This window comes from Denticeps clupeoides, chromosome 9, assembly GCF_900700375.1.
Source record: "Denticeps clupeoides chromosome 9, fDenClu1.1, whole genome shotgun sequence".
Lineage (NCBI taxonomy): Eukaryota > Metazoa > Chordata > Actinopteri > Clupeiformes > Denticipitidae > Denticeps > Denticeps clupeoides.
This window is the reverse complement of record NC_041715.1, coordinates 14,082,925-14,108,083: the sequence shown is the minus strand read 5'-3', so window position 1 is coordinate 14,108,083 and position 25,159 is coordinate 14,082,925. Positions and strand designations below refer to the sequence as shown.

Genomic DNA, 25,159 nt, shown 5'->3' with positions numbered 1-25,159 from the left:
GGACATTCATAAAAAAAGGTCTGTTTTCACACAATAAAAATCATGACTGAATAATAAATCCTTTGGGTTCGACATAATTTAAAGAATGCAAACGCATGACTAACAAACATCAATAACCAGACACTGACATGACACAGCAGGATTCATTTATAGACAATCAGGTTATCGGGGCAACATTAGAGGAACACTGATCACTGATCCTGGACTTTTCAACCCCACAATGTCAGGTTGTTTTTTTTTTTTTTATGCTTTATTTGTGATTTTCAATTTTTCAACAACAAACAAATAACAGCTGTTGACCAATATCCACCCCCCACCCTCAGACCCACCCATCAAACAGCAAGAAGAGAAATAAATAAATAAATAAATAAATAATAAAAAATAAGGGGGGAAGGGAAGCTGTCTCCTCTCAGTGTTATAGTAATTTACTTTGTATATGCATTAAGAAGTAACTTAAACTGGATGATTTAACATAATCAATAAATGGTGACCATATCTCCTTGAACTTTTCCTGACGATTAGCTTGATTGCATCGCAGTTTTTCCAACTGCAACATGGAGAGCATTTCCTTAATCACACTATTGAAAGAGGGGGGCTTGTCTGATTTCCACAGCAGAAGAACAAGTCTTCTGGCCATTAATGAGGCGAAAGCTACCACCTTGGCTTGAGATATCGTAAGAATTATGTCTGGAGGGGGGATCCCAAAAATAGAAACGTATGGTGTAGGTTCAATCGTTCTATTACATAAAGATGACAAGACTATGCAAATATTTTCCCCATAAGTTGGACAATGACTGGCAGTTCCAGAACATGTGGCCTAAAGTAGTTGGCCCTTGGTGACATCGTAGGCACTCCGAGCTGGTATTAGGAAACATTTTTGCTAGTTTATCTAATGAGTAGTGTAAGCGATGTAGTACTTTAAACTGGATCAAACATTGTCTTATACAGACCGAGGAGGTATGAATAGCTTCTAGGCACTGTTGCCAGCTCTCACCCGTAACTACAATGTTAAGATCCTGTTCCCATGCCACTTTAGTTTTCTCCCATGAGGGTGAATAAATGTTCTGGATCAGAGTATATAATTTTGATATATTGCCTCTCATAAAGGGGTTCAGAGCAAGAATTTCATCTGCAGGTGAATTAGCCCGTGAATGTAAAGATCTAAAGTGTTTGCTCACAAAACTTCTAATCTGTAGGAATCTATAGAAATTAGATTTGGGAATATTGTAACTTTTTTGCAATTTTTTGAATGTCATAAGAGTTCCTTCAGCGAAGAGGTCTTTGATAAAGATCAAGCCATTGTTGTGCCAGGTCTGAAATGCTGCATCCATTTGGGACGGTAAGAAAAGATGGTTATTCAAAAGGGGAGAAAATAAGCTTAGTTGCTTTATGTTTCCTAAACTGGAGCCAAATCTTAAGTGAGTGTTTAACTACAGGATTAAGGAGCCGTGAGTATGGCTGCATAGATGTAGGAGCGCTCATTAAGGAGATAGGACAAAGCCCTGAATCACCTCGCAATTCCATGTCTGCCCAAGCAGGGCCAGGATTATCACGCCACGCAAAAATCCAGTATATTAATTTACTTATGTTTGCTGCCCAATAGTAATACATGAAGTTTGGCAAACCCATACCACCTGCTGCTTTAGGCATTTCAAGGAAAATATTCCTCATCCACGGCACAGATTTATTCCACACAAATGAAGAAATCAAAGAACCTAACTCCTTGAAGACAGACTTGGGTAGGAAAATAGGAATCATTTGGAATAAATACAGAAAGCGTGGTAGGACTACCATCTTAATGGTATTCACTCTTCCAGCCAAAGAAATGGGCAATGAAGACCATCGTGAGAAATCGTTTTTTGTACGCTCAAATAGAATTTTAAAATTGCGTGCATAAAGGTCCTTATAAGAACGGGGAACATTAATTCCCAAATAAGTAAATTCCACAACCTGCTTAAATGGAAAAGAACTAAGATCCAGTGACATTGCCAACTGATTAACCTGCAAAATGGTGCTTTTAGAAAAATTCAGTTTATAGCCTGAAATTAAACTATATGACCGTACTAGTTCCATGAGGACTGGTATAGATTCTAACACAATGTCAGATTTGTGAAAATTTTGATAAACAAAAATATATATGCAATATACTACAGATAACGGGTTTTTCTAAAGATTACAGAATAATCCACATACAATTGCATAAATGATTTCATTCTGCTGGACAAACCGAGCTCTCGGTCATACCAGCCAAACCAATCCATACACCTCTACCAAACACAGGTCGCTGTTTAATATCGGGAAAATCAGTGGCACCTTACCCCGAGCAGAGTAAACCTCAAACCACAACAACCACCGAAGCAGACCAACACTATGAAGATACAGCGAAGACACTTGTCCTCCTTCACAATTGTCATTGTGAAACACAGCACACGGTGTACACAATAAAATGTGTCTTCTGCTTTTAACCATCACCCTTGCTGAGCAGTGGTCAGCCATGACAGGTGCCCGGGGAGCAGTGTGTGGGGATGGTGCTTAGTGGCACCTCAGTGGCACCTTGGCGGTTCGGGATTCAAACTGGCAACCTTCTGATTACGGGTCCGCTTCCTTAACCGAATGTTCAACATTGGGGACCCTTGGGTCACGCACATCTCCAGAGCTCAGACTGAAGTGGCGTTACCTCGGGGCCCAGGCAGTCACTAGATCCATGGAAAAGTACATACAGACATCCCTGTTGAACGGCCTCATCCAACCCTCAATCTCTTCTGCCGTAGCTCCATTCATTTTTGTGGGAAAGAAGTAAGAAGGACTTCGGTCCTGTATTGACAACCAGAAACTGGTTGACATCACAGTCAGAAACAAGTACCCTCTACCCCTGCCCTTACACCGGCTCTCAGGTACCTCCATTTTTAATAAGGTGACCGGCTTCTCATATAAGAGGGAGATGAGTGGAAGACCAGATTTATCACCCCCACTATGAGTATTTGGTCATGTCCTTCGGTCTCTCTTCAACGACTGGCTTTCTTCCAGGCTTTCGCTAATGACATCCTGTAGGATTTCCTTGATGTACCTCAATGACATAATGATCTTCTCTGCTAACCTCACCTCTCACATTTCGCATGTCTGCCAAGCCCTCCACTAACTACTGGACAACCGATTGTACATCAGGTTGGAGAAATGCTCTTTTCACACCAACCAGACATCTCAGGTTCACCCTCAGGGCTCATGGCCTGGCCATGGACCAGGCCAAAGTCTCTGCAGTAGTTGACTTGCACCTCAGTGGTGCAAGACGCCTATGACCAAATGAAGCAGTGTTTCACATCGGCACCTTGGAGCACCCGAACCCACAACACCCTGGTCCTAGTGAACCAGAATTGATCTCTTCATCGATGGTAACTTGAAAGCACATTGTAAAGGATAAGGGCATCTGCCAAATGCCTTAAATGTAAATGTTGTGGAGGCGGATGCCTTGAACGTGGTAGTGGGCTTCCTTTCCCCTGACACCGATTTTCCGTGCCCAAAACCTATCCGGCCCAATCCCTGCCCCTGTCCAATGGGGCACTGGCCACCCACCAACCAGAGGCTGGAAATGTACCTGCAATCTTATCACCTGGTCCCACCAAATCCTTATTGGACGAGCCCACAACCAGCTCATCACTTCTGCTACGGTCCTCTCCACTGGGCCCACTGGTCTGGCTTTCAAATCGACTCCAAATCCACGTTTCATTTTGGACCCCACACATAAGACCATACCAGTCTAGAATGTTCTTGTCTCACCATGAGGGCAGCTACAACACTCTCAGTCTTCAACTCATCTGTTCAGAGAGCACATCCTCTCACATTTACATTTTCTTTCATGTAAAGCGCATAGACTTTTGAAATGAGCAGCAGTTTTACTTGTTTCCTTTTACATCCTAAGCTTTAATGTTAGCCCTCATCTACAAGTTGCATAAAAGTATCATCTAAATAATCAAAATGTAAAATAATACAATCTACATACACTATCAACTGTTTTTTTATTTTTATTTGAAAAGATCTGTATAAAAACATCATTTCATACAAGGTGAGTGTAGTGTGACAGTTACATGTTATGTACAGTAAACAGTATTTTAATATTGCATTAGCAAAGTCTTTAACATTTAATTATCAATCTCTTTAATATGAGAACATGTGCACACACACACACACACACACACACACACACACATATATACGCCAATAAATATATCATAGCAAAACTACTTACACAATGATTAAAAACTACAGCAATGTAGATAATAAATAGTGCAACAACATATTTCCCCATGCAACATATTTTAAAAGTCTGAGATTTCCAATGTGGAGTAGATTTTCCATTAAAATCATTTAAAGTGTGCGTTTAAAAAAGACAAACTTCATTTTCTCTCTGGAGGAGTGATGAGGCTGTGATTGGTGATGAATCTGCAGCAAAAAAAATAATTAAAATTATCAATACTTATAATAGTCATACTAACAATATTAAAAAAAAAAGTGTTATAACATATATATTTAAATGTAGAATCATTTTTCATTTTCTGATTATATATTTCACGTATATACCAATATATAATAATTTTTTTTAATTATCAAAATTGCATGGAATAAAGATGGATAGTCAATTAGTAAAATTAATTAGTAAAAATTACTAGTTGATTACTGGGATTTTAGTTTTATAATATTGTATTTATGAAAGATGCAACAGACTTTTCATATAAAAAAATACAAGAGATCTTTTGTTAGAAACAAGGGACAATAAAACAGTAAAAGCGCAAATAATGCCACAAAATTTGTATTAATGGTATATAACTGTGTACATATTCATTTCTCTGTATTGCACTGTCATGATCATCACTAACTGATATCACTAAACATCATCATGTCAAAAGCACCAACAAACAAGTCATTTTTTGATGGTGCACTACTCCTGCAAGCTGATTGGCTGTTGAAATGATATCATCAGTTCTATATCTAGCCGACTAGTCTTTAAAATTATGACTCTAGGACAGGGATAGTGTTTAATAAATGAAAGACCATCAAATTTTGAGATGGCAAAAGGTAAGCGATTTAACCAAAAGTGTCAACTATGCTAACCTGCACCCTCTCTTTTGATGATAAAGTGAAGATAAATCTTCATCTAAAAAAAAAAGGAAGCAGAGGAAATAAATTTTTAGCACGAGGTGAAGCTAACAGTGAAACAAACATGATAGTTTTTGGCTCTAACTGGCTTTAAACAGTTTGGCAGGGATTTTACTTTATACTCTTGTATATAATTTACATATGTCATGTGGGACCTCCATTCTTCACGGGTGTCTGCGTTTCCTTTTGTGCCCAGCAGATGTCCCTTCGCACCCATTCTTCTCAGAGCTGCTGTCTGTACTGCTGGAGCTTGTGTCTTCCCCCTCAACCCAGACCTTGGTCAATGCTTCATCTTCTTCGTCATCATCGTACATCAGGGCCTCCTCTTCATCAGCACTCAAGGGGAAAACACGTTTGTCCCACGGTAGCTGTGGCTGAGGTGACAAAGAACATAGGAGTCACTCAAAAATCACACCTATACACATATCAATTCACAGGCTCACACACTGGCTTGCCATACATCATAGACACCCATAAACCACCCGCATGGTTTTATACATTTTTAAGTTCATATTAAAAATCCCAGTTCTGAGATGTGACCTTCAATTATGAAACGTGCCAGGAAACCATGCTTGACGTTGCACTGCAGTGACATCAGGGAATCCCCACACCTTAGTCCCTCTGTGGTGACCTTCACACCCACCCGACCCCCTGGAGACTCAACGCCAGCCCCGCTGGCCTTTACCTCAGCCTGTAGGAGTTGTTACATTGGCTCCGGAGCAGGTGACAGCTACATCTCTGACAGCAGACGCCCCCAGACCACTGCCTTTCTGCAACAATTATCTTCCAATCAGCCGGGTTTTTTTTTTTACCCTTCCTTTGAGATACTTTTAGCTGGGAGAACGTAATGTATGCAGATGGGTTTTTTAATATGGTGATTAAAATTATTGAAGTGGAATATAGAACTAAGCTTGGAAAATTGTGTGATCTTTCTTTTTTTTTGCATTGAGTGGAACAGATAGGCTTTGTAGCTGGGAAAATTGCCTACAGTCTCTTTGTTTCTTTCTGTCTGATGGGTTTCAAGTTCCTAGCAACGCTGAATTTAAACAATGCTCCCATTACAGTCTTGATTGAAGGCACGATGTTAAGTGTGGCAGGCTTGACTCACTCCAATCAGAGCAAGAGCCTTCCTCAATCTGTCCAGTGTTTAATCACACTCAGAACAGCAGGAGGGGCCGAAGGACCCTTAAACACACAAGAATAATGCAAACACACAAAGACACAGCAGCACTGCACCCTCTGGGTCATACTGTCCTGGTTTTGATGGCCTCTCTGCGAAAAAAAAGGTCCTGACAACACTATGAGGCATGTTAAAATAGTCTCCACCAGCTTGAGATGTTGCAGTATAATAAATGCGACTAATGTTCCGCCCTATGATTCTATTTTAGAATAAATATAAATATGGCAGAATCGGTGTTCATTTTTGCACAGTGCATTACATGCTATTAACAATCTAGGTTATAACAGCATAATACACAATAATATTAATAGAGCTATCAAAAGGGGTGGTAGTAGCCTAGTGGGTAACACACTCACCTATGAACCAGAAGGCACAGGGTCAAACCCTGCTTACTACCATTGTGTCCCTGAGCAAGAGGGACTGTCCCTGTAACTACTGAATGTAAGTCGCTCTGGATAAGGGCATCTGATAAATGCCGTAAATTTAAAATGTAAAATTAAATATCTACCCAATTTAGCAATTATGGCAAAATGTTATCAATTTCAATAAAATATCAATAAAAACACATGAAGTTCAGTAATATCTAATTCTATTTTCATGTGGTTTCACAACATGACAAGGACAAGTGTGACAGTCTTACCATTGGGGAGCACACAATTGTGAAAAAATCCCATTCTGTTTAAGATTCGATTCCACCATTAGTGGCAAGGACAGTTATACATATAACACAGCAGCCAACAGTGGTTTCACTTTTTTTTTTATCTTTTCTTTACTCACTTTTTATTGCCTGTGGTAGACATTAATGGCTGTGTATTTAGTTATTTTGAGGGGACAGCCAATTTACAAAAAAAATTATACAAGCTGTACACTGACTACTTTATATTGTATCAAAGTGTCATATCTTCAGTGTTGTCCCAAGCAAATACATAATAAAATACTTCCCAGAATTACATTTATGTAAATAGACAGAGAGACATTCTGAATATATAATTCTGAGGTTTTCATATTTTTATGCCTACCTATGTCTTTTTTGTTATTATCACATTTGAAAATGAAGTAATGTTTACTAATTTTAAGAAAATTTTTGCACATATGTTTTCCTGAAAAAAGAAGAATTTGGTTTTAAAAAATGGTATTCATTTTTCGCTTCCGACAACTTGTGTTTTGCGTTCCAACAATGACTTTCCCATCATTTGGATCATGGACGTGAAAAATGAACTACAACTCCCTCTCCCCTGCTCTATGCTATCTTAAATCAGCCACTGTGAATGATGTTCGGAAACATCCCTTTTTCCATAAGCTTCTTCCTTAGGGAACTGCAGACCAACTGCATAAAAATAATATCAGACTCTCTATTGTTTATTTTACAAAATAGGTGTTTTAGTCAGAACACTATAACCTTGTACTTTTTAAGAGATTTCTAAAACACAAGATGTTTACACTGGATTATGCAGGCACTCACCATGACATAAATGGGGGGGTAGAAAAGGATGTAAGGACACTCACGACAAGGCAAGGACTCAGACAAGAGCTTTTATTTAGCTCCTATGAAAAAAGCTATTCAGAAGTCCCTATGTCCCTTGCAATAAGCCACACCCCCTGTCAAATGCAGCCAGAAAAGTATCACAGCCTAATACACATAAGCCTATTTCATTATAATGAAGCAGACCCAAAATAAACTTTAATAACGAGCAATTAACCATAAACATGGATGGTAAGTGCCTTACAGCACAGTCCTCCTGATCTCCCTCTGAGTCAGCTCCAGATGTACAAACACTCCAATCTGGATGAGGAGGGGGTGTGCACTCTGTCTCAGACACATCGGTGTTATGTGTGATGCTGGTGGAAGACCTGCAGGGCACAGTAATCTGACATCAGCACACACATGACCCAAACTGACAAGTATGACCAGAAGTGTGTTAATGTCAGAACAGAACAATCCTAATGTAGGGTACCCAGGTACAGAACCCACTTACTACCATTGTGTCCCTGAGCAAGATACTTAACCCTAAGTTGGGCGTCTGATAAATGCTGTAAATGTAAAATATATTCATTACACACACACCTGCTTCTCCTCGACCTGCTGACCTGGTCCCAGGAGCACCAGCGGAGCTTCTCTCTAGACTCGCAACTCTGGTGCCTCTGGGCAAAAACTTCATCTGATAAACACTCCAACTGAAACAGAGACATAGGTTTACGTGTGTGAGCGTGAGTTAATGTATATTTAAGTGTATGTTGAATATGAATGCATGTGCACTGCCCTCCATAATCATTGGAACCCCTGGTTAAGATGTTTTAAAAGATGTAGTATTGTGAAGCATACTCTCAAACTGAAAATTGTAGAAAAATCACAATAATTTTCACCCCTGACAATTACTAGGAAATAAATTTAATTGAAGTATTTCTGTCCTTTCTATAGTAATTTACAAAGTTGATCCGAGAATCTAGGAAAATTTAATTCATCACTTCCTGTTCCCCCCCATTAAGGTGGGGCAGATGTGTGTCGACCTTTAAAAGGAAACAGCCACTCGCCTGCACTTGTCCATTTCTCCTGTCAGAGCAACCATTAAGACATTTAAAACCAGAACAGTGGGAGAAAAGGTAAGAGAAATAAAATTCACTAAGCAGTACTTTCACTAAGCAGGGGATTCAACTGGGACTGCGTGCTTTGGTCAGATGAGACCAAGATAGAGCTAGGCAACAAACACTCTTAAGTGGGTCTGGTAGAACACAAGAGATGAGTATGCAGAAAAGCACCTTATGGCATCATGAATGCTTTCAAATGGCAGGATATTTTAAAGCAAATTCTGGAGGCCTCTGCCCGAAAGATGAAGATGGTTCGTCACTGGGTCTTTCAGCAAGATAATGATCCTAAACATATGGCCAAATCTACACAGAAATGGTTCACCAGACACGGAGATGGCCTCCCATCTCAGTCTTCAGACCTCATTGAAAGCCTGTGGCGTGAGCTGAAGAGGAGAGTGCAGAGGAGAGGACACAGATCGCTAGGTGATTTAGAGAGATTGTACAAAGAGGAATGCTCTCTTTCTCTATTCTCCCACACTGTGAAACAGTGTATAGGTAAAGATTAGGTGCTGTTTTGTCAGCAAAAGGGGGTTGTACGAGGTATTAACATCAGGGGTGCTAATAATTGTGGCACACATGATTTAAGGTGGCACACTGAATAAAAACACTGGAATTAAAGGTTGGATTTTCCTCTTTTTTCATTGTGATCCTATATTATTTAGAATAAAACTGAACTTATTAGAAGCTAAAGAACACATCTTACCCAGGAGTTCCAATAATTATGGAGGGCAGTGTAAATGTGTTTATCTCACCTTTTCTTCCTCTTCCTGATCATATTCCCACTTCACCAGAGGCACAATATCCACCAGTCTCCAGCTACACACATGCAAACACATTGTAAATGTGACTCCCATAATGTCACAGGCTTAAGCCACACAGCTCAAAATGATATTAGGTATCCACAGTAACCATCACAGCCATGTTGAAAGGAAACGGAAAAAATCCTGAGAGAAAACAACCACATTTCTTTAACATGCAGAAAGCGGTGAAGACGTTTGATCAAACACACTCAAGGAAGTACCTGGGTGTCATAATATCTTTATACTGCAGCTTCTCCACCTTGGAAGTGGCAGCCGGGGACATGGAGATGACAACATTATCGATGTTATAAACACTTTCTCCATTCCTTTTACGGACCGTGAACTAGAAAGATGTACACGCATTAACAAGAACCAAACATATTGCATATTCTGTCCATGTATTCAATGCCAAAGCTTCATTAATAAATCCTAGAGTATAATAAAAAAAAAATAGACTCTATTAAAGACGATTAATTAAGTCTTTTCCTAGTCCTGTTGCATTAAAGTGATGCACACACAAAAAATACGACTCATTCTGCAAACAATACCTAACAACTTTATTCATAAAAATGATATGAGCATATGACGGGACTGCAGTATTAAAGTTGGTCAGCAATATCCTAATCACCTTGGTGCTCCTGTGGTGCGTTTGGGAGGTCTGGGGCATGATCACATCCTCCAAGCTTTTCCTGTGAACCGTCATTCCATCGTCTGCTACAAACACGTGAACCATGAGATGATCAACTATGACTGCTGTAATACCAGACAGCTTCTAAGAATGGCCTAGTCTCCAATAAAAACCTATTCTATAAATGCAGTTCTAGTTTTTTAATTTTTATTGTGGTAAGATAAACTCTGCTGCTACAATCATTGTTTTTTTTTAAAGGCCAATTTCTAAACCTACATGGTACTGGGTCACTGTAGAGCCTCTTCCTGCTGATGCAATGGGTGCGTTTAGGGGTGTCCTGCATGCTGTGCTGCAACTTCTCCTCGCTGTTACCCCCATTCCTCCCATGTTTCAATGGTGGATGACTGCAACCTGTAACCGGGGAAACGTCCAGCAGAGGGTATAGCCATCAGGAATTTCGCTTGCTTGTCTGAGAAAAGGGAACTGGAGCAGACACATATTAACACCACACAGTACCAGCAGCTTTAAATCACACCTCACTGGGAGACAGAGCTGCACTGATGTCCTGGACTGTGACACTGCGATAGACACGAGGCTGTCAGTGCTGGGTGCGTGGATGGATGGTGGAGGCGGAGGACAGGGATGGGACGGTGGACTGATAGAGCTGTGTTTGTGTGTTGCTAGTGTAGAACAGTGCCAACACTTCGCCTGTTTTAGTAAGATAAGTAAGGACAATTGCTTCACCTCTAAAATCACACGCCTCATCTCTCTTTCAGGAACGTTATCAGTTATGTTAAATACAGAATAACATTAGGAATGGTTGGGAAAAAAAAAGTCCAAAAGCAAGCTACTCCGCTGTGAGTGGTCTTCCTCTTCCTTCCCATTTTATTCTGAGGGATCATAGTGCTGTCTAGCAGTTTTTTGGAAAAAATAAGTTGGAAGTGAAAGAACTCTTCCACTGAGACTAACAGCAGTAGGCTGCGTTTGAAAAATCAGGGTGTGTGTGTGTGTGTTTTTTTTACTTTATCTCTGCCCTGACAGAAAATCAACAGAACAGCGAGGGGGCGCATCTTTCAGCACAACACCCATAGCTTCACTTATTACTCATGCCCACATCCCACAGGAGTCTCTCTCTCTCTCACACTCTCTCCCTCCCTCTCTTTCTTTGTGTAGGTCCATGGAGAATAGCGGGGTGATTTACAATCATTAAACCCACCCACCCCCCCACCCGCTCCACGCAACATCCAATGGAGCGGCAGGCCAATAACAATTTGACTAGGTGACGCAGGGCTTGTGTGAAATTCCCCTGGTGCTGTGCCAAGGAGGGTTACTGCCAAAGAGCACACTGCTCTAAATGCTGGTTTAAGATCACGGTGAGGGCACTGAGTTTCATATGACCTTCACTCTTTTAGACTCACCAGCGTTTTTGTTTTGTGTAAGTCTACTGAAGGGTGAAAATTCACTTGAAGAGTGCATTTGAGAAACCGGCCAGTTGAGAACAAATCTAGAGACTTACTGAATGTATGTGGGTGAGGAGTTTCACTGAAGCCGAGGAGGGAACTGGACTCCTTCAAACCATTCTGCAGATGAACTGAGAGAGGAGTCTCTATAAGAAATATCAGGGACAATAGTCAACGCTTCTAGCAAGATCCTCAGGATTTACAAAAGAGATAAAAAAACACAAACTGTAATGATGTATGTGCATGTGACGTATTGATGGGACAATGTTTAAATCACACAGAAACAGGAGTACATGAGGGATTTTAATCCTTAGGCTCCGCCCTTTCTTAAACTCCAACAGAAAGTGTAGTTAGTGTCTTTTCCTCAAGATATCTTTCTTGTTTTATCCATTTATCTAAGCTATTATCTCTTTATGTACATCCTAACAAGCCCTACATATACACAAACAATATAAACAACTTCTATTGGTTTCTCTTAGCTTTAAAGTTCTGTTTTCTTGGTTAACTCAGGACATTTAGGATGATGGTCACTGACTTTATGAAGATTTTGCCTTTCTGAGTTACGCTCTCCTCTCTAGCTATGCTACTATCTCTTTGCATCGCTTCCTCCTGGAGCCCACCTGTGATGAGAGACAGCACGGGGTGTGGCCTGTGGGCTGCAATCGAAAGGCCAGAACCGGAACCTTTCAACTTCTGGAGAGAGAGAAGAAGAGTGAGCGGGAGATGGGAGAAGGAGGTTCAGAATTCTGACACTTTACGCTGTGAGTTTCACCATTAATCTCATCTCATTTCAACATTTTCTCTCTTTTCTCTGCTATGAAGTAAGAAGGTCAAAGTATACCGGGTAAACATCCCTGAAATGCCAAAAAGTGCCAAGTTCCGGTTTCAGCCTTCGTTTGGTAAAAGGTTTAGCTCGGGGTGACACAAGCACACACTAAAAGGCTCAGTTGCCATGGCAACTCTAACTGCCAGGCTATCGAGCTAATGTTTCTTTACCTGACTTGAGGAGTCAGTGAGAAGTTCACAGAGTTTCAAAGTTTTGCAGAATGTTGTGTGGTTAAAGAGCAGACGGTTTAAATGTCAATTATCAATCAAAACTGGACTTAGTCTTTGAGTGTGTTTGCCCATTTGTGATCCATTTTCACCCACGTACACTAAACAACACTAATATTTATGATAAGGAACAGTCCTACAGGGTGACAGTGATAACCTAATACTAGTCACACTGTAGGACGGTGTACTGTAAACACAAGCTGGTAAACTACCTCTCAATGGTGGGACTGAACACCCCCATTCTCCAAATTCTGAAGGATGAACACAAAGCCAGCATGTGTCATCACAGTCAAAAATAACCCTAATCCAGCCTCCTTTCTTTTCCTCCCATTACATGTCTGTTCATTTGGCTGCCTCCCCTTCATGTTACAGCACCGGGGTAAGGCCAAGTCAAAAGGCGAGGGCAGCATCTGACAGCATCTGCTGCAGGTTAATGGGTCCCATAAGGAATAGAAGTAGAGGCTGCTGGGTAAAACCACCTGCAGTCGCTGTATGTCGTATCAGACCAGCCTGAACCAGTGAGCTTGGTCTGCCGTACTGTGTTATTTAAGTGATCTGACCCTAAATGACCAGCACTATAGGTGTTAACATGGGCGTCACTGTTCTACAGAGCCCAGACAGCAGCATGCACAACATCACTACCCGGTTTTACTGCGCCACATAAAATGACTCAGTTGGAGGGAAGCTCAGCATTGGGTTCCAGCGGTCCCTACTGCACAAGGACTCTTCACAGAGACGCAGGGCTAAAATGAAGCTTTATTTAAATACGCCAGCTGCCGGGAAGTGCTTGATGGAGAGCCCCGTGAAGCATTGATTCATTTGTGCGTTTTTGAAAACACTTAGGCATGATGATGAATTGATTTTTCCAGTCAGCCTGGAGCTAAATCAAGTCCAGGGATGAATAGGCGACGTGGCTTTTCGTGCGGAACATTACTGAACATTGGCCGTCATGCAGGGTGGGTGGTCATATGTATCACATTCACCATTCATTCAAGAATTAATAACAATGACACCGAAGTATGTCATTTGGATAGTCCTTTGGTCATCAGTAAAGGCGCTGAAGTGACACTGCAGAGGAAGCAAAGAGATGTGGGCAGCCTTACCTGATAAGCACCCAGGGTGAAGATGCGAGGCTTGTGGTAGGACAGGAGGGGCCGTGTGCGAGCAGAGGCACAAGTGACATCTGCTTTGGAGAAGCGATGCTTCCTCCGACTGTCTTGTCTCCTTTTCTGACCAAAACACTGAGCTCCTTCCTGGAAGAGCAAGTTCACGTTGGCCAGGTCACTGCGTGGGAAGAGTTTTACAACATTACATGGCTGACTGACGTTCTACTAAACTCAAACAGCCATCAAATGATGAAAAAGCACAGTAAGCACATGCACCAAAACCTGGAGCCAATAAGACATCAGATTCATAACTTGGAATGACAGAACATTTTCCATGTTTACGTTCAAGAATGATAGAAGGAGTGTTTAAGGACTGCAGTGATGGCTCGCTTTGGTGCAGTTCATATTCCTACCCCCAGCCGCACTCCAATAAGTTCAATAAGTCAAGCGAACCCTCTTAACAGCACCTGTTCCTCAAGGGTGTTTGCGATTCCCCGGATACGAAATGGATCACCCTAGCACCGTGACCCGAATAAGCCTCCCTGACAACCCTTCTTAATGGGATTTTCATAGACAGGATAAAAGATTAAAACTGGAGGGTATTGCTGACAATACCTCACAGCAACAGCCCTTTCAATTAACTCAAATGTGGCACCAGAGTGACAAATACTTCAATAAAGTCCAGTGGCTTTTGGGGGTGCCATGTTTTTCACATGCTTCTGCATACATATACTTGCTGAGTTACTACAATATTATGAATTGTCAGATAGTTCCATGGTGGCTTCAAACTATACAATATTCAAGAAAAAAAAATTTAAGCAATGTAACAAGGCTAATGTAACACAGACATCCCATCAGCGAGTGTCTTGCACAATATCCCAGAAAGTAGTTTTGTCTTTTTATATATGGGGTGGTAGTCGCCTAGTAGGTAATACACATGCCTATGAACCAGAAGACCCAGGTTCAAACCCCACTTACTCCCATTGCGTCCCTGAGCAAGACACTTAACCCTGAGTGTCTCCAGGGGGACTGTCCCTGTAAATACTGATTGTAAGTCACTCTGGATAAAGGGTTAAATCATGGACAAATTCCAAAAATGTAAATGTAAATATACAGAAAAACAAAGAGAAGTGACTGATTAGCACGTAGAATGACTGATTAACACGTCGCTTATTCTTCTTTCTGCAACCTTCTCTATGGTGCTACAGTGAACCTCTTTCTCTGATCGATCAGTTGAATGTTTTTATCAATATTGACTTGTCAATGTGTGGCGATGGATGCAGTCTACACAAGCAAGATATTAAACCTTCACTCAGCCCTGCTAAAACAGGAATGTCCTCCGAAATGGTGGTCATTAAATAGCCATTATATATTTTGAATTCTCTTCCGATGCCCTTTGCGGCTAATTTACGACACACCAGACCTGATGAGACAGAATTCACTAAGCTTGGTCACACTCATCTATGCTATATGTGTATCTATACACATCTTTCATATGGATTCTTGTTTACCTGCCATGGGCTCTCTTCCGCCGGTCTCTGTAGGGGTGCAACATGGGTTTGGAGACCGGAGAAGATCCCGGGGAAAGGCTCAATGGGGGCATCAAGCTGTTGACTATCTGTGTGAGCTGGGCACTCTGAAGAAACAAAAAACAAAAGCTGTCATAGATCCATCCATCTCTCCATCTGCTTGCGCCAAAACACCTGTCTCGAGTCTGCCACAGACTAATCCGCTTTGATGAAGATGTAGTTTAATTCCAAAAACTAATGGACATTATTTGATGAAGCTCATGGTGCTGTGAGGTCAGAGGCACCCATTCAATGGTTAGATCTAACGAATGAAGGCGTAAAGCCCAGAGAGAGACACTTGAGCTAATTAGCATCACTGACGTAATGATGAAGAAAATGGTATGATTAAGGGAACAATAAATATGTTGAATTGAAACAAAACAGGAGAATGTTAGGAATGGGCACGTAAAGGTAAAGGCTTCAATATCGTGCACACCTCTTTATTCACACCCCATGGCCAACACTTGACAGGTATTGAAACGGCAACCAAACGGAGCATTACATATGGCAGAGTTAAATCTTGATGGGTCACACGTGGAAGGTGCTAAAATGACTCACCAATTTATCCCCAGATGCAAGGCCTTCACGTAACAGTCTCTCACCTGTCTTTGTATGTTCCACAGCAGGCGCGTGGGACTACAGTGCTCCGTGTCCAGGTCAGAGGGCAGGTTGCCTGAAGTAAACGACAGCCCCGCTGTTTCTGTCAGCAGGGTCTGCTGGATCTGCGTGTCTGTCATAGGCTGGGACTCAGCCAAAACCACACCACCCTGGACGAATGCACACACATGGAATACGTGAGCTTGGCTTGGGTAAAAGACGGGAAGGACGGCGCAGTTTGAGGAAGTTAAGTGAATTTCTGTTCTCTGGTCAGCGGAGGAGAGCAGCGTCCACCCACGTGTAAAACAGGACTGCGGTGGGATTAGCTCTGTGAAATTGAATCAGAACACGTCGAAGCAGCTGCAGCTGACAGAACAAAAGATAGACGTTATTCTGTAACAGCAGCTCAACTAAGCAGGCCTCAAAGACAATAACCGAAGAACCACAGGCAGCACAGATGGACTGGAGAGCTAAACAAAACACAATGTACAAAGCAGCTTTATAAGATTTATAAATTAAAATAATACCTGGTTTGGATTACATGGTTTTAAGTTCAATTAGGAGGTCATTGACAGCAACAGACCAAAATGTCCAATCGGTGGTTGATCAGCAATTGACAATGTATGAAAGTGGTCAAAAACGTTCATGACTGCAACCAGATATGAAGCATGGTAAATATCTTGCCAGGACACCAACAAACTACAGCAAATGAAAGAGCGTGGCATGGAAAGACAGAAAGCCATGTTCAGACTACAGAATACGGAGACCTTCAGTTCTAATAATGCATTTCTTTCACTTAAAACATGAAAACATGATCACAGCACTCCTGTTTCACATTCACAAGTCAGATCATTTGAACATAGGTTAAGTGACAGAAGTAGCAAGCGTTTGGCACCCCTAGAGGTTGCTTACATTGTAAAAACCCACACAGATTTAAGAGTTTTGCAAAGCTGAGCTCTCGTTACAGGTCCTATCATATTCTGTAACTTGAATGACAGCTCATAAAAGACCTAACACAAATGTACGATATATGAGGGTGAACTGGGCAACCATACCTTGGTTTTCACTATTTGCTGGTGGAGACTCCCCAGTTGTTGAATCCTGCTCTCCAACTCTGCCACCCTCATCTGCAACCACGTCCAGCGGCTGGCCAGCTCCGCCCTCTCCGCCAGCCACCTCCGTTCACAGCCCCCAGATCTGCAGGATATCCATAGCATAATAGACATAGGTTATTAACCACGAATAATTCTTAGCCCCTTGTGCACAGCCTCCCCTGGTGTAGACGTCGACGTCCAAACACTACTCAGTTCTAATTATGATTTATACCAAAAAAATGTGTACATGTCACAAAACATGAAAAGTTAAAGAACCTTTCTCCCTACCTGCAGATATACGTGCAGTGACTGGGGAGTAATCTCTTTTACTAAATCAGGGACTTCATTTTGCCATTAATACATCACAAAGGCCCCAAACAACAATTTGAATCCATTGAAAGTGTGAAATCACACATGTATGCTGGGTCCTAGTCACCAACAGGTAATTAGGGTCATTGACCTGGGGGAACCCTACATTATGCCATGTTTCTTTTTGTTGCCATTTTAATTCATAAAAATAATTTTGAGGAATTTCATTCATTAAAAATGTTGAGTGTTTGTGCTTCACCCTTCTTCAGATGTGTCTTGACAGAAAGGCTGTAATAAATATGTAATATAAAAAAGACTGCTCACTTTCTAGTGTAGTTTGTTGTATTTTTCTTGTTCACATAAAAATACACTTCTCAAAGTGATGCTGGGCACAAAACTCACTGTTTTCTCAATGAGTGACTAGGTTCTGACATAAACCATGGTTCTGGACATGTGCTACACAAAACACAAATTAAGACTCCCTTCAGGAAAACGTGCCTGTCAAACAGAGCCAACAAATTCTACACTTTTAAAGCTTGAAACGGACATATGACATGGCAAATAAAAATCTTGTTAGGAGCCAGGAACTGGCTGTGTGTGATTAGCACGTGCAATGTTTCAAAGCATTTCATGAAATATGCAAAGCTTTCAGCTGGGACTTTGCGCTGTGAGACAATTGTATGTGGTTAATGTTTTTTTAGATTATCCATTGTGTAGCTTGGTTAGGTTAGGGCAGTGTTTCCCAACCCTGTTCCTGGAGGAACATCTGCCTAAAAGTCTTCACTTTAACCCTACCCTCATTAGGCTGAGGTGTTTCTTAATGGCCTAATAATGAGTGTGGCAGGTTGTGAAGCCCTGTGGGTTACAACAAAAACTTACTGGAAGATGTTCCTCCAGGACCAGGGCTGGGAACACTGGGTTAGGAAACACTTAGGGAAACTATATACACCTTGTAAAACTGCAATTAGTTTCCAACATTTTGGTTTGTAACATAGTTTCAACAACATATTGATTCAGGAAATGAAATAAATTTTTTAGAATAAAATTGTAATTGCTAGTGCTGCTTTGTGGCACAAAAGAAAAAAAAAAAAACGCAACCTATAACTTCTTGGATCTAAATGAGGAAAAATAAAAAGTGTTTTCTTTCACCATGTGGACAACCAACCATTAGCTGATGAGCAAAAATAAAGATAATTGCATTTAAATTAAAGTACTTAAAAATAGGCATTGTGATTGGCCCAGTGAACAATGAAACTACTGAAACTGCAACCCAAGACAACTGTTCTCCCGTTTTATGAATGGACTACTCGATGTTGTAGATGCATTTTCTGTCCAGTGCCATGCAGGACTGAGTCCTTCAGCCAACCATGGATTATTCAGTTTAAACACATAGGTGTAAATGCTGTTTCAACTGCCAAATCTGCTTATTAAGCAGACTTAATTAAGTCCGGTGATGGGAACAAAGGAGCTTTGTTCTCCACTGTAAACACTATCTTCCGGCCACCTGATACTCTGGTAGATCTTCTTTACAGCAGTACTCATTGTAACACTTTCATAACCTATTTAATACTACAATAAATAAGACCAACAACTGATCTCTTCACCAAATACACATTGCTGTGGTTCTGTGGGTTTCTATGATCCCTATTTTCTTCTCTATTTTTGAACTGGCTGTGACATTTCTCTTTTTGTATCATAATAATCTCCCAGGAAGTTTAATCCATGTCCTAAAAACCTGTCTCCCCACCCTCTGTACTTTAGTAACTGACACCGGTTGTCCCTTGTTTCTGGACAGCTTCCTCCATCTCTAAAAAACAGCTGTATTAACTCAAAGTCTTAAGAAACCTAGGACAAGGCACAGCGATATATTTTGTCCAATTTCAAACATAGCATTCTGGAACACTAGAATAAAAAGGTTACAGTTATGGTTCATGCTCATCTTATAGTCATCTGTAGGCACAGTATCTGCCTGGGTTCCATCATTTTCACAATACAGAGAAGGCCTTGTTTAAAGTCACCAGTGGCTCAAAATCACACTCCTTGATCTGTGTCTGCACGGCGTCTGATGCAGCCTCATATCTCTGTGGTTTGCTCAGATTAAAAGTGTTGTGGTCAGAGACAGATAATAATGGTGATCCCCAGGGTCCTGTCTGGGGTCCCATTTGTTTCTGTTTTTTTCCTTCTGCCTCTTGGCCATGCTTTCATGAAACCTGCTGTTCAGATTTCATGATGAGACACTGATGAGACCCAGATCGTTCTGTCTGCCCAACTTCTCTCACATTGCTCGATTTGAAATCTTGGTGAAGCTCCAACATTAGCCCACAGAATTGTGATAAAACACACAGATTCGAAGCATTTATCATGAGCGACCACTTACAATCAGTAGTAGTACAGATTGTAACTACTGGACACAATGGTACAAAGTACAAACAAAGTGAAGTGATTGTCACATGTGATACACAGCAGCACAGCACACGGTGCACACAGTGAAATTTGTCCTCTGCATTTAACCCATCACCCTGAGTGAGCAGTGGGCAGCCATGACAAGCGCCCTGGGAGCAGTGTGTGGGGACGGTGCTTTGCTCAGTGACACCTCAGTGGCTCGGGATTCGAACCGGCAACCTTCTGATTACGGGGCCGCTTCCTTAACCGCTTCCACCACTGCCCCTAGTAGTATGGTAGTATGTTGGGGGTTGAACCTGTCACTTTGTGGTCTTCTGGTTCACAGGAGAGTGTTTTTACCCACTAGGCTATTAGTCCCCCTTTTGCTTTTTGAAAAGTTCCACCGGTACAATATGTATTCTCCATTCTGTCCGAGGCTCATACACTGGTGAAATAATTCACTATGTATTTTGTTTGCCGTAAAGTCTCTCAAGCATAAGCTATTATGTTTTGCTTGTGGTTAAAGGTTAACATTTCCACGACCGAGCCAACAATTAATCTGCAGCCAATCATTCCCCAGCAACAATCTCTTTTGGAGAGTCTGGGTTTATACTTTTATTCTTTTTAACTATTTTTTTTTCTTTTTAAAAAGCATCACCTGGGGTTCTAATAAATAATGTGTAAGTCTCGGTTACCATGGGACCCACATTTTTCAGCTGAGTAAATGTTTGTTACTGTTTCCATGACACTCAATGGGATTTCTAGGATGTGACACTACAAACACAGCTGAGCAGCTATCATGAGTGACCGCTTCCAATAATCAAAAAACAATCACGTCCACTACACATCATCTCCTTTGTCCTGGTTTGCACATTAGTGGACGTTGGCTCAGATTAGCATAGTTTTTTCCCCTGTCACTGTACATAGAGGACTACTAACTAATCATTAGTGCAATTTCCATTTCAAGTTTCTAACTCCCTTGTCTGGAAACAAGGGAGTTAGGACCTCGTTTTGGAAACGAGATTCCAAAAATCCAGAGACGAGACAGAAAAGGACCCAAAAACCCACATGCAGCCTGCCCACATTTCAAGTACAAACAGACAGCCTCGTCGTACACACAAAGGCCTGCAGGCCACGACTGGCAAATAGGAAAATTCCAGGAATATTTACAGTGTGGCGGAGCAGCAGCAGCAGCACACACACACACACACACACACACACACACTACATACACACAAGCGCCTGTACAGACGCCTGCCGAGACGCCGGCCCTCCTGGTCACAACATAAACAAACAGCTGTTAGCACCGTCCCCAGAGACACGTTTCTGGACTCGCGAACTTGCTCTACCGTCCATCCCTCAATTTAAGATGAGGAGGATTACGAGCAGAGACGATCAGCACTGGTTCCCGAAAAAACCGGGATCCATATTTAAAACGGAGAATTCTCTTTCTGCACTCCTACCAGGACACTAGGAACATTTTTGGGTGTGCCTGCCTTGATAGTTCTTTTGCAGGAAATAGGAAAAAGTCGGCCGCAGCCTCGGCACTCGAAATTGTAAACATGTGTGAGACTGAGCTGAACTCTGAACTGAACCCATGCCAGCGTCGGTCCTGACGTCAGGGAGAGGTGTCCGCGTCCCCGCGGCCCACTTTATTACAGGGAACTGGGTTTAAATTCTGTAAAAGTTAGGGGCTGCGGGGGGAGGCGGGAGATGGTTTCACATTCCAGCTCAGCTGGAGGGAAGACGTTCCGAAAAAGGACAATCTGTGACGACCGCGGAGTGCCCAGAGCTTGCCAAGCAGACCCCACACAAGCAGGAACGGGCTCACTCCCCCACGTCTGTTCCCGGATCTAATAATGAGGGCGCTGGACTTTTGTGTTGCAGGATAATGTTTTTTTTTAATACGGGCCGCAACATCATGAAACAGGCGCACAGATACGTGGTCCAATAAACATCATTTACAGCAGACGCTTTTCCACGGGGGATGGGTGTGTGAAGGAATTCACTGTGCTGAGTGTAAAAAAGGTGTTCCACTGTAAGGCTCCGTACATTAGTAATTCATTAATGTATTCATTCATTTACGAAACTGTGACAGTGAGTCTCTCAATGGGGAAGATTGCGCCAGAAGGGTCAGCAACAGCCAAAGAAAGAAGGAGAAGATTTTCATGCATTTGCCTAATTTATCTGCCTGTTTTTTTTTTTTATCATAATGGGGGATGAATAAGAATGGGAACCTGACCCACAAAAATAACGCAAACACCTGAACAAACGCACACATACACACACTAAAACCTAAATTCCAAGGAAGGAGCTCAAGTAACCAGACAAGACCCAAGGGGGAAACAAGGTCAAGCCTACTACAACAGCACACTTGAAAGCTCTTACTATGTCAAGCGAGTAAGACTGTACCCGCATTCATTCGCGCCACCAGCCTTCCTGAGGATCTTTTCTGGACTCTGAAAAGGGGGGCGGATGCTGAGAGTGACTTGGCAGATGTGTCTGAATGTCCCTGGTCCAATAACTTCCCCTGTCTGGGTTTCAGACACCCCCCCCCATCTTCCAAGTCAGTTCTCAAAGCGAGTCTCCAGAGACCTTGGGGGACATGTGAAGGTTCCTTCTCCTTCTCCTTCGCACACTCTGCTGTTTATTTACTCGCTGCTGAACAACAACCACAACTGCAGGAAACGTCACTAAACTCCACAGCTGCGGGGTCGGATCCGGTGACGGGAACCACGAACGCGGAGAAACGTTACCCGCTAAAAGCGCTGCTGCTAGTGATCGTGTCTGTTTGAGTTTCCACAGCTCACGGGGGTTGTAATAAAATAAGAGGAGAAGTCGTATATACGTCAGGCGAAGGTTTCTCAAGGCCGACCTGTCACAGACCCTGGCTGGCTGCCTTTCAGCTACTACGCAGGTATTACAACCACTTTAATAATCATTTATATTATTATTGTTATGTAGTCAGGTTTATACTGCCACTATAAATACTGTGATAATACTGTATATTCAAAAATATAACCCCAGTCCCACTATAATCCAGGGTGTGGTGAAAGCAGGAGACAACCTCTGCATTTGCTATGGACTATGCCGTGGCTTAAACAGAGGCACTAGACAGCCCACGCTCTCCGGCGAGCCTCAGACGTGGACAGGAGAATGCTGCCTGTTTGAACAGACGGCGTAAAGGTCAGGATAATACGTCGCATGCGCGGCCCTCCCTCGGGCCCGTGACCCCACGGTGGCACGGTGGACTACAAAAAGGTCCCACTGCAGCACAAAACAGAGATGCACTCGCCGGCTTTGAACCCGGCCGCCGCACCGCTGAATAAAGCCCGCATTTCACATGGCCCCGCCTCTGATCTGAGGCGGCCTGGGCTGTGAATAGGCACTTTGTACATGGTGTGCTACGCCGGCGTTGTAACAAACAGCTGTTTTGGCATAAAACGGGACGTCGAAGACATCACACACTCACACCAACGTACAAGGTAGAGTCACCAGTTTACATGCCTTTGAAAGATGGGAGGAAACTGGAGAATCCAGAGGAAACCCACGCCAAAACACGGGGCGATCATGCAAACTCTGAGCCGGGAATCGAACTCACAACCTCATGTGACCCCAGTAATTTACTACAATTTGCAGATTACAGGGCAATTGTGAACCCCATGGTGTACTAGTACTCACACTGGCCGAGCCAAGCTGCCAGGTTCCTCATCCGAGCTGCTGTCGGTGGCGTCCGAGTCCAGAGCTGCCTGCACCTCACGCAAAGTCGCATGGGCGCAGCGGGCGAAGCTCTGGAGGTCATCAGAGGTCACAGAGGTCATCGTACCCAACTCTCCACCGGCCTCTCGCACAACCACACATTTTGTGTCCGGAGGAAAGGCAGGTTTTCCTCTGAGACCTTTCAGCTGGTGGGCACAGTGGCGTGACGCGTGGTCCCCCAGCAGGCCCTGCAGCCTCTTCTGAATCCTCCCGGCCCGAGCCACCAGGGCCCTCTGTCGGGAGACGTGCCACAGCGCCTGGCCTGTCGCCTCCGCCATTCGCGTCGGCTCCGAACACGCGAAGTTCCGTGCGCCGTACAATCCCGGTCCAGAATCGCGAGCGGAACTGAAAACGTCTGCAGCTGGACTGCAGGTTACCTGGAGACTTGCTTGGGTGCCACCTACAGCGTTACGTCCCGAGGCATTCCAGTCACCTTTTCCTGAGGGGACGCCGAGCAGCAGGGGCTGCAGGAGCACGTCCGGATAGGGCAGGTGACTCCTCGGCCAGCAGGCCTCCAGGAAGGGCAGCGAGGAGACGCTCAGGCTCGCCCTCCGGCTGTAACAGTCTTCCAAGAGTTTCATCGGTGGGCTTAGATCCATTCCCAGGGCAGCGGCTCCAGAGTCCATATTTCCAGATAGGAGAGGGGAGGACAGATGTACCTCACTTTTGGTTCCGTTAGTCTGTGCTGGGGCCATGCTGTCTAGTCCGGGTGCTCTTTTATTTCCAATCTGCAGTTTCTCGATAAGCAAATAAAAAAATCACACAAAATGAAAAAACAGTCTATTCAATTGTTCCTTACATTGTTTTTATTAAGTTTAAACCTACAGGCAAAATGAACTATTATGCATTATGAAATGCTATTTTAATAAAGTCTATACTATTTGTCTATTGCAGTGTATATAAATGAGTCTGGGGTCCCCTGATTCATTTCTTACATGTAATATCTTTACGATCTGTGAGGTTATAAGCGGTATTTACTTACATAACGGACTCACCCGTCAGAAGTTGAGCCGACGGCAACATGTTATCCCGCCTCGCATCAAACTCGATTCTCTCCCGCCGCGCCGCTTCGAGGACGCCAGACCTGCCGTGACGCGTTCGCGTCCCCAGTCCCCAGTCCCCAGTCCGGCGCACACGCAGAGGACCGGGGCGAGACGCGTCCCTCCGTCCGCCTCACGGTGCAGCCCTGGACTGCGGCGCCGTGAACCGCTGCGCGCGTCCGCGCCCGGGAGGTGGCGGTGACGCGCGGGTGGGCGTGGCTACACCCGGCGACGTCACCACGGGTCATTTTATTCCTAATGTGTGCAGGTTTTGGTGTTATTATTGACTGCCATCCACCCAGCGCTGCAAACACGTAGCAGGTGAGAATCCCCAGTGGCTGGGTTATATAGTTACAGTCAAGCCCAGAATTATTCATACCCCAAGTTCGCTTTATTCAACCATCTTTTTTTTTTTTTTTTTTTAATTTACCGTAAACGACACAGGC

General features: G+C 43.0%; 1 protein-coding gene across 7 annotated transcripts; it reads right to left on the bottom strand.

Annotated features, from left to right (window-relative positions):
- Positions 1–3,994: 3,994 nt before the first annotated feature.
- On the bottom strand, positions 3,995–24,868 carry kansl1l (KAT8 regulatory NSL complex subunit 1-like). Of its 7 annotated transcripts, none has more exons than XR_003750814.1 (16): positions 24,669–24,868; positions 23,596–24,401; positions 17,185–17,326; positions 16,135–16,299; positions 15,476–15,600; positions 13,962–14,142; positions 12,426–12,498; positions 11,862–11,951; positions 10,622–10,756; positions 10,346–10,431; positions 9,939–10,060; positions 9,670–9,733; positions 8,397–8,506; positions 8,059–8,182; positions 5,107–5,525; positions 3,995–4,437 (listed from the first exon to the last, which is right to left on the bottom strand). XR_003750814.1 is itself a non-coding variant. In XM_028991848.1 (16 exons), the coding sequence occupies exons 2-15, from the start codon at positions 24,366–24,368 to the stop codon at positions 5,316–5,318; spliced, it is 2,400 nt and encodes a 799-aa protein (XP_028847681.1). In that variant the 5' UTR covers positions 24,369–24,410; positions 24,656–24,868; the 3' UTR covers positions 3,995–4,437; positions 5,291–5,315. The 7 variants fall into 7 exon arrangements, 6 of the variants coding, with proteins under 6 accessions (XP_028847681.1, XP_028847680.1, XP_028847679.1 ...); XM_028991848.1 differs by having other exon boundaries at positions 5,291–5,525; positions 23,596–24,410; positions 24,656–24,868; XM_028991847.1 differs by having other exon boundaries at positions 5,291–5,525; positions 24,656–24,868.
- Positions 24,869–25,159: the final 291 nt, after the last annotated feature.

Excerpts from the sequence above, each read along its gene's own strand:
- kansl1l (XM_028991848.1), bottom strand. The coding sequence starts at position 24,368 with ATGGCCCCAGCACAGACTAACGGAACCAAAAGTGAGGTACATCTGTCC. Across the intron at positions 15,601-16,134 it reads TGTGGAACATACAAAGACAG|AGTGCCCAGCTCACACAGAT; the intron begins GTGAGAGACTGT and ends TTGTTTCTTCAG. Across the intron at positions 14,143-15,475 it reads CGGAAGAGAGCCCATGGCAG|TGACCTGGCCAACGTGAACT; the intron begins GTAAACAAGAAT and ends CTTCCCACGCAG.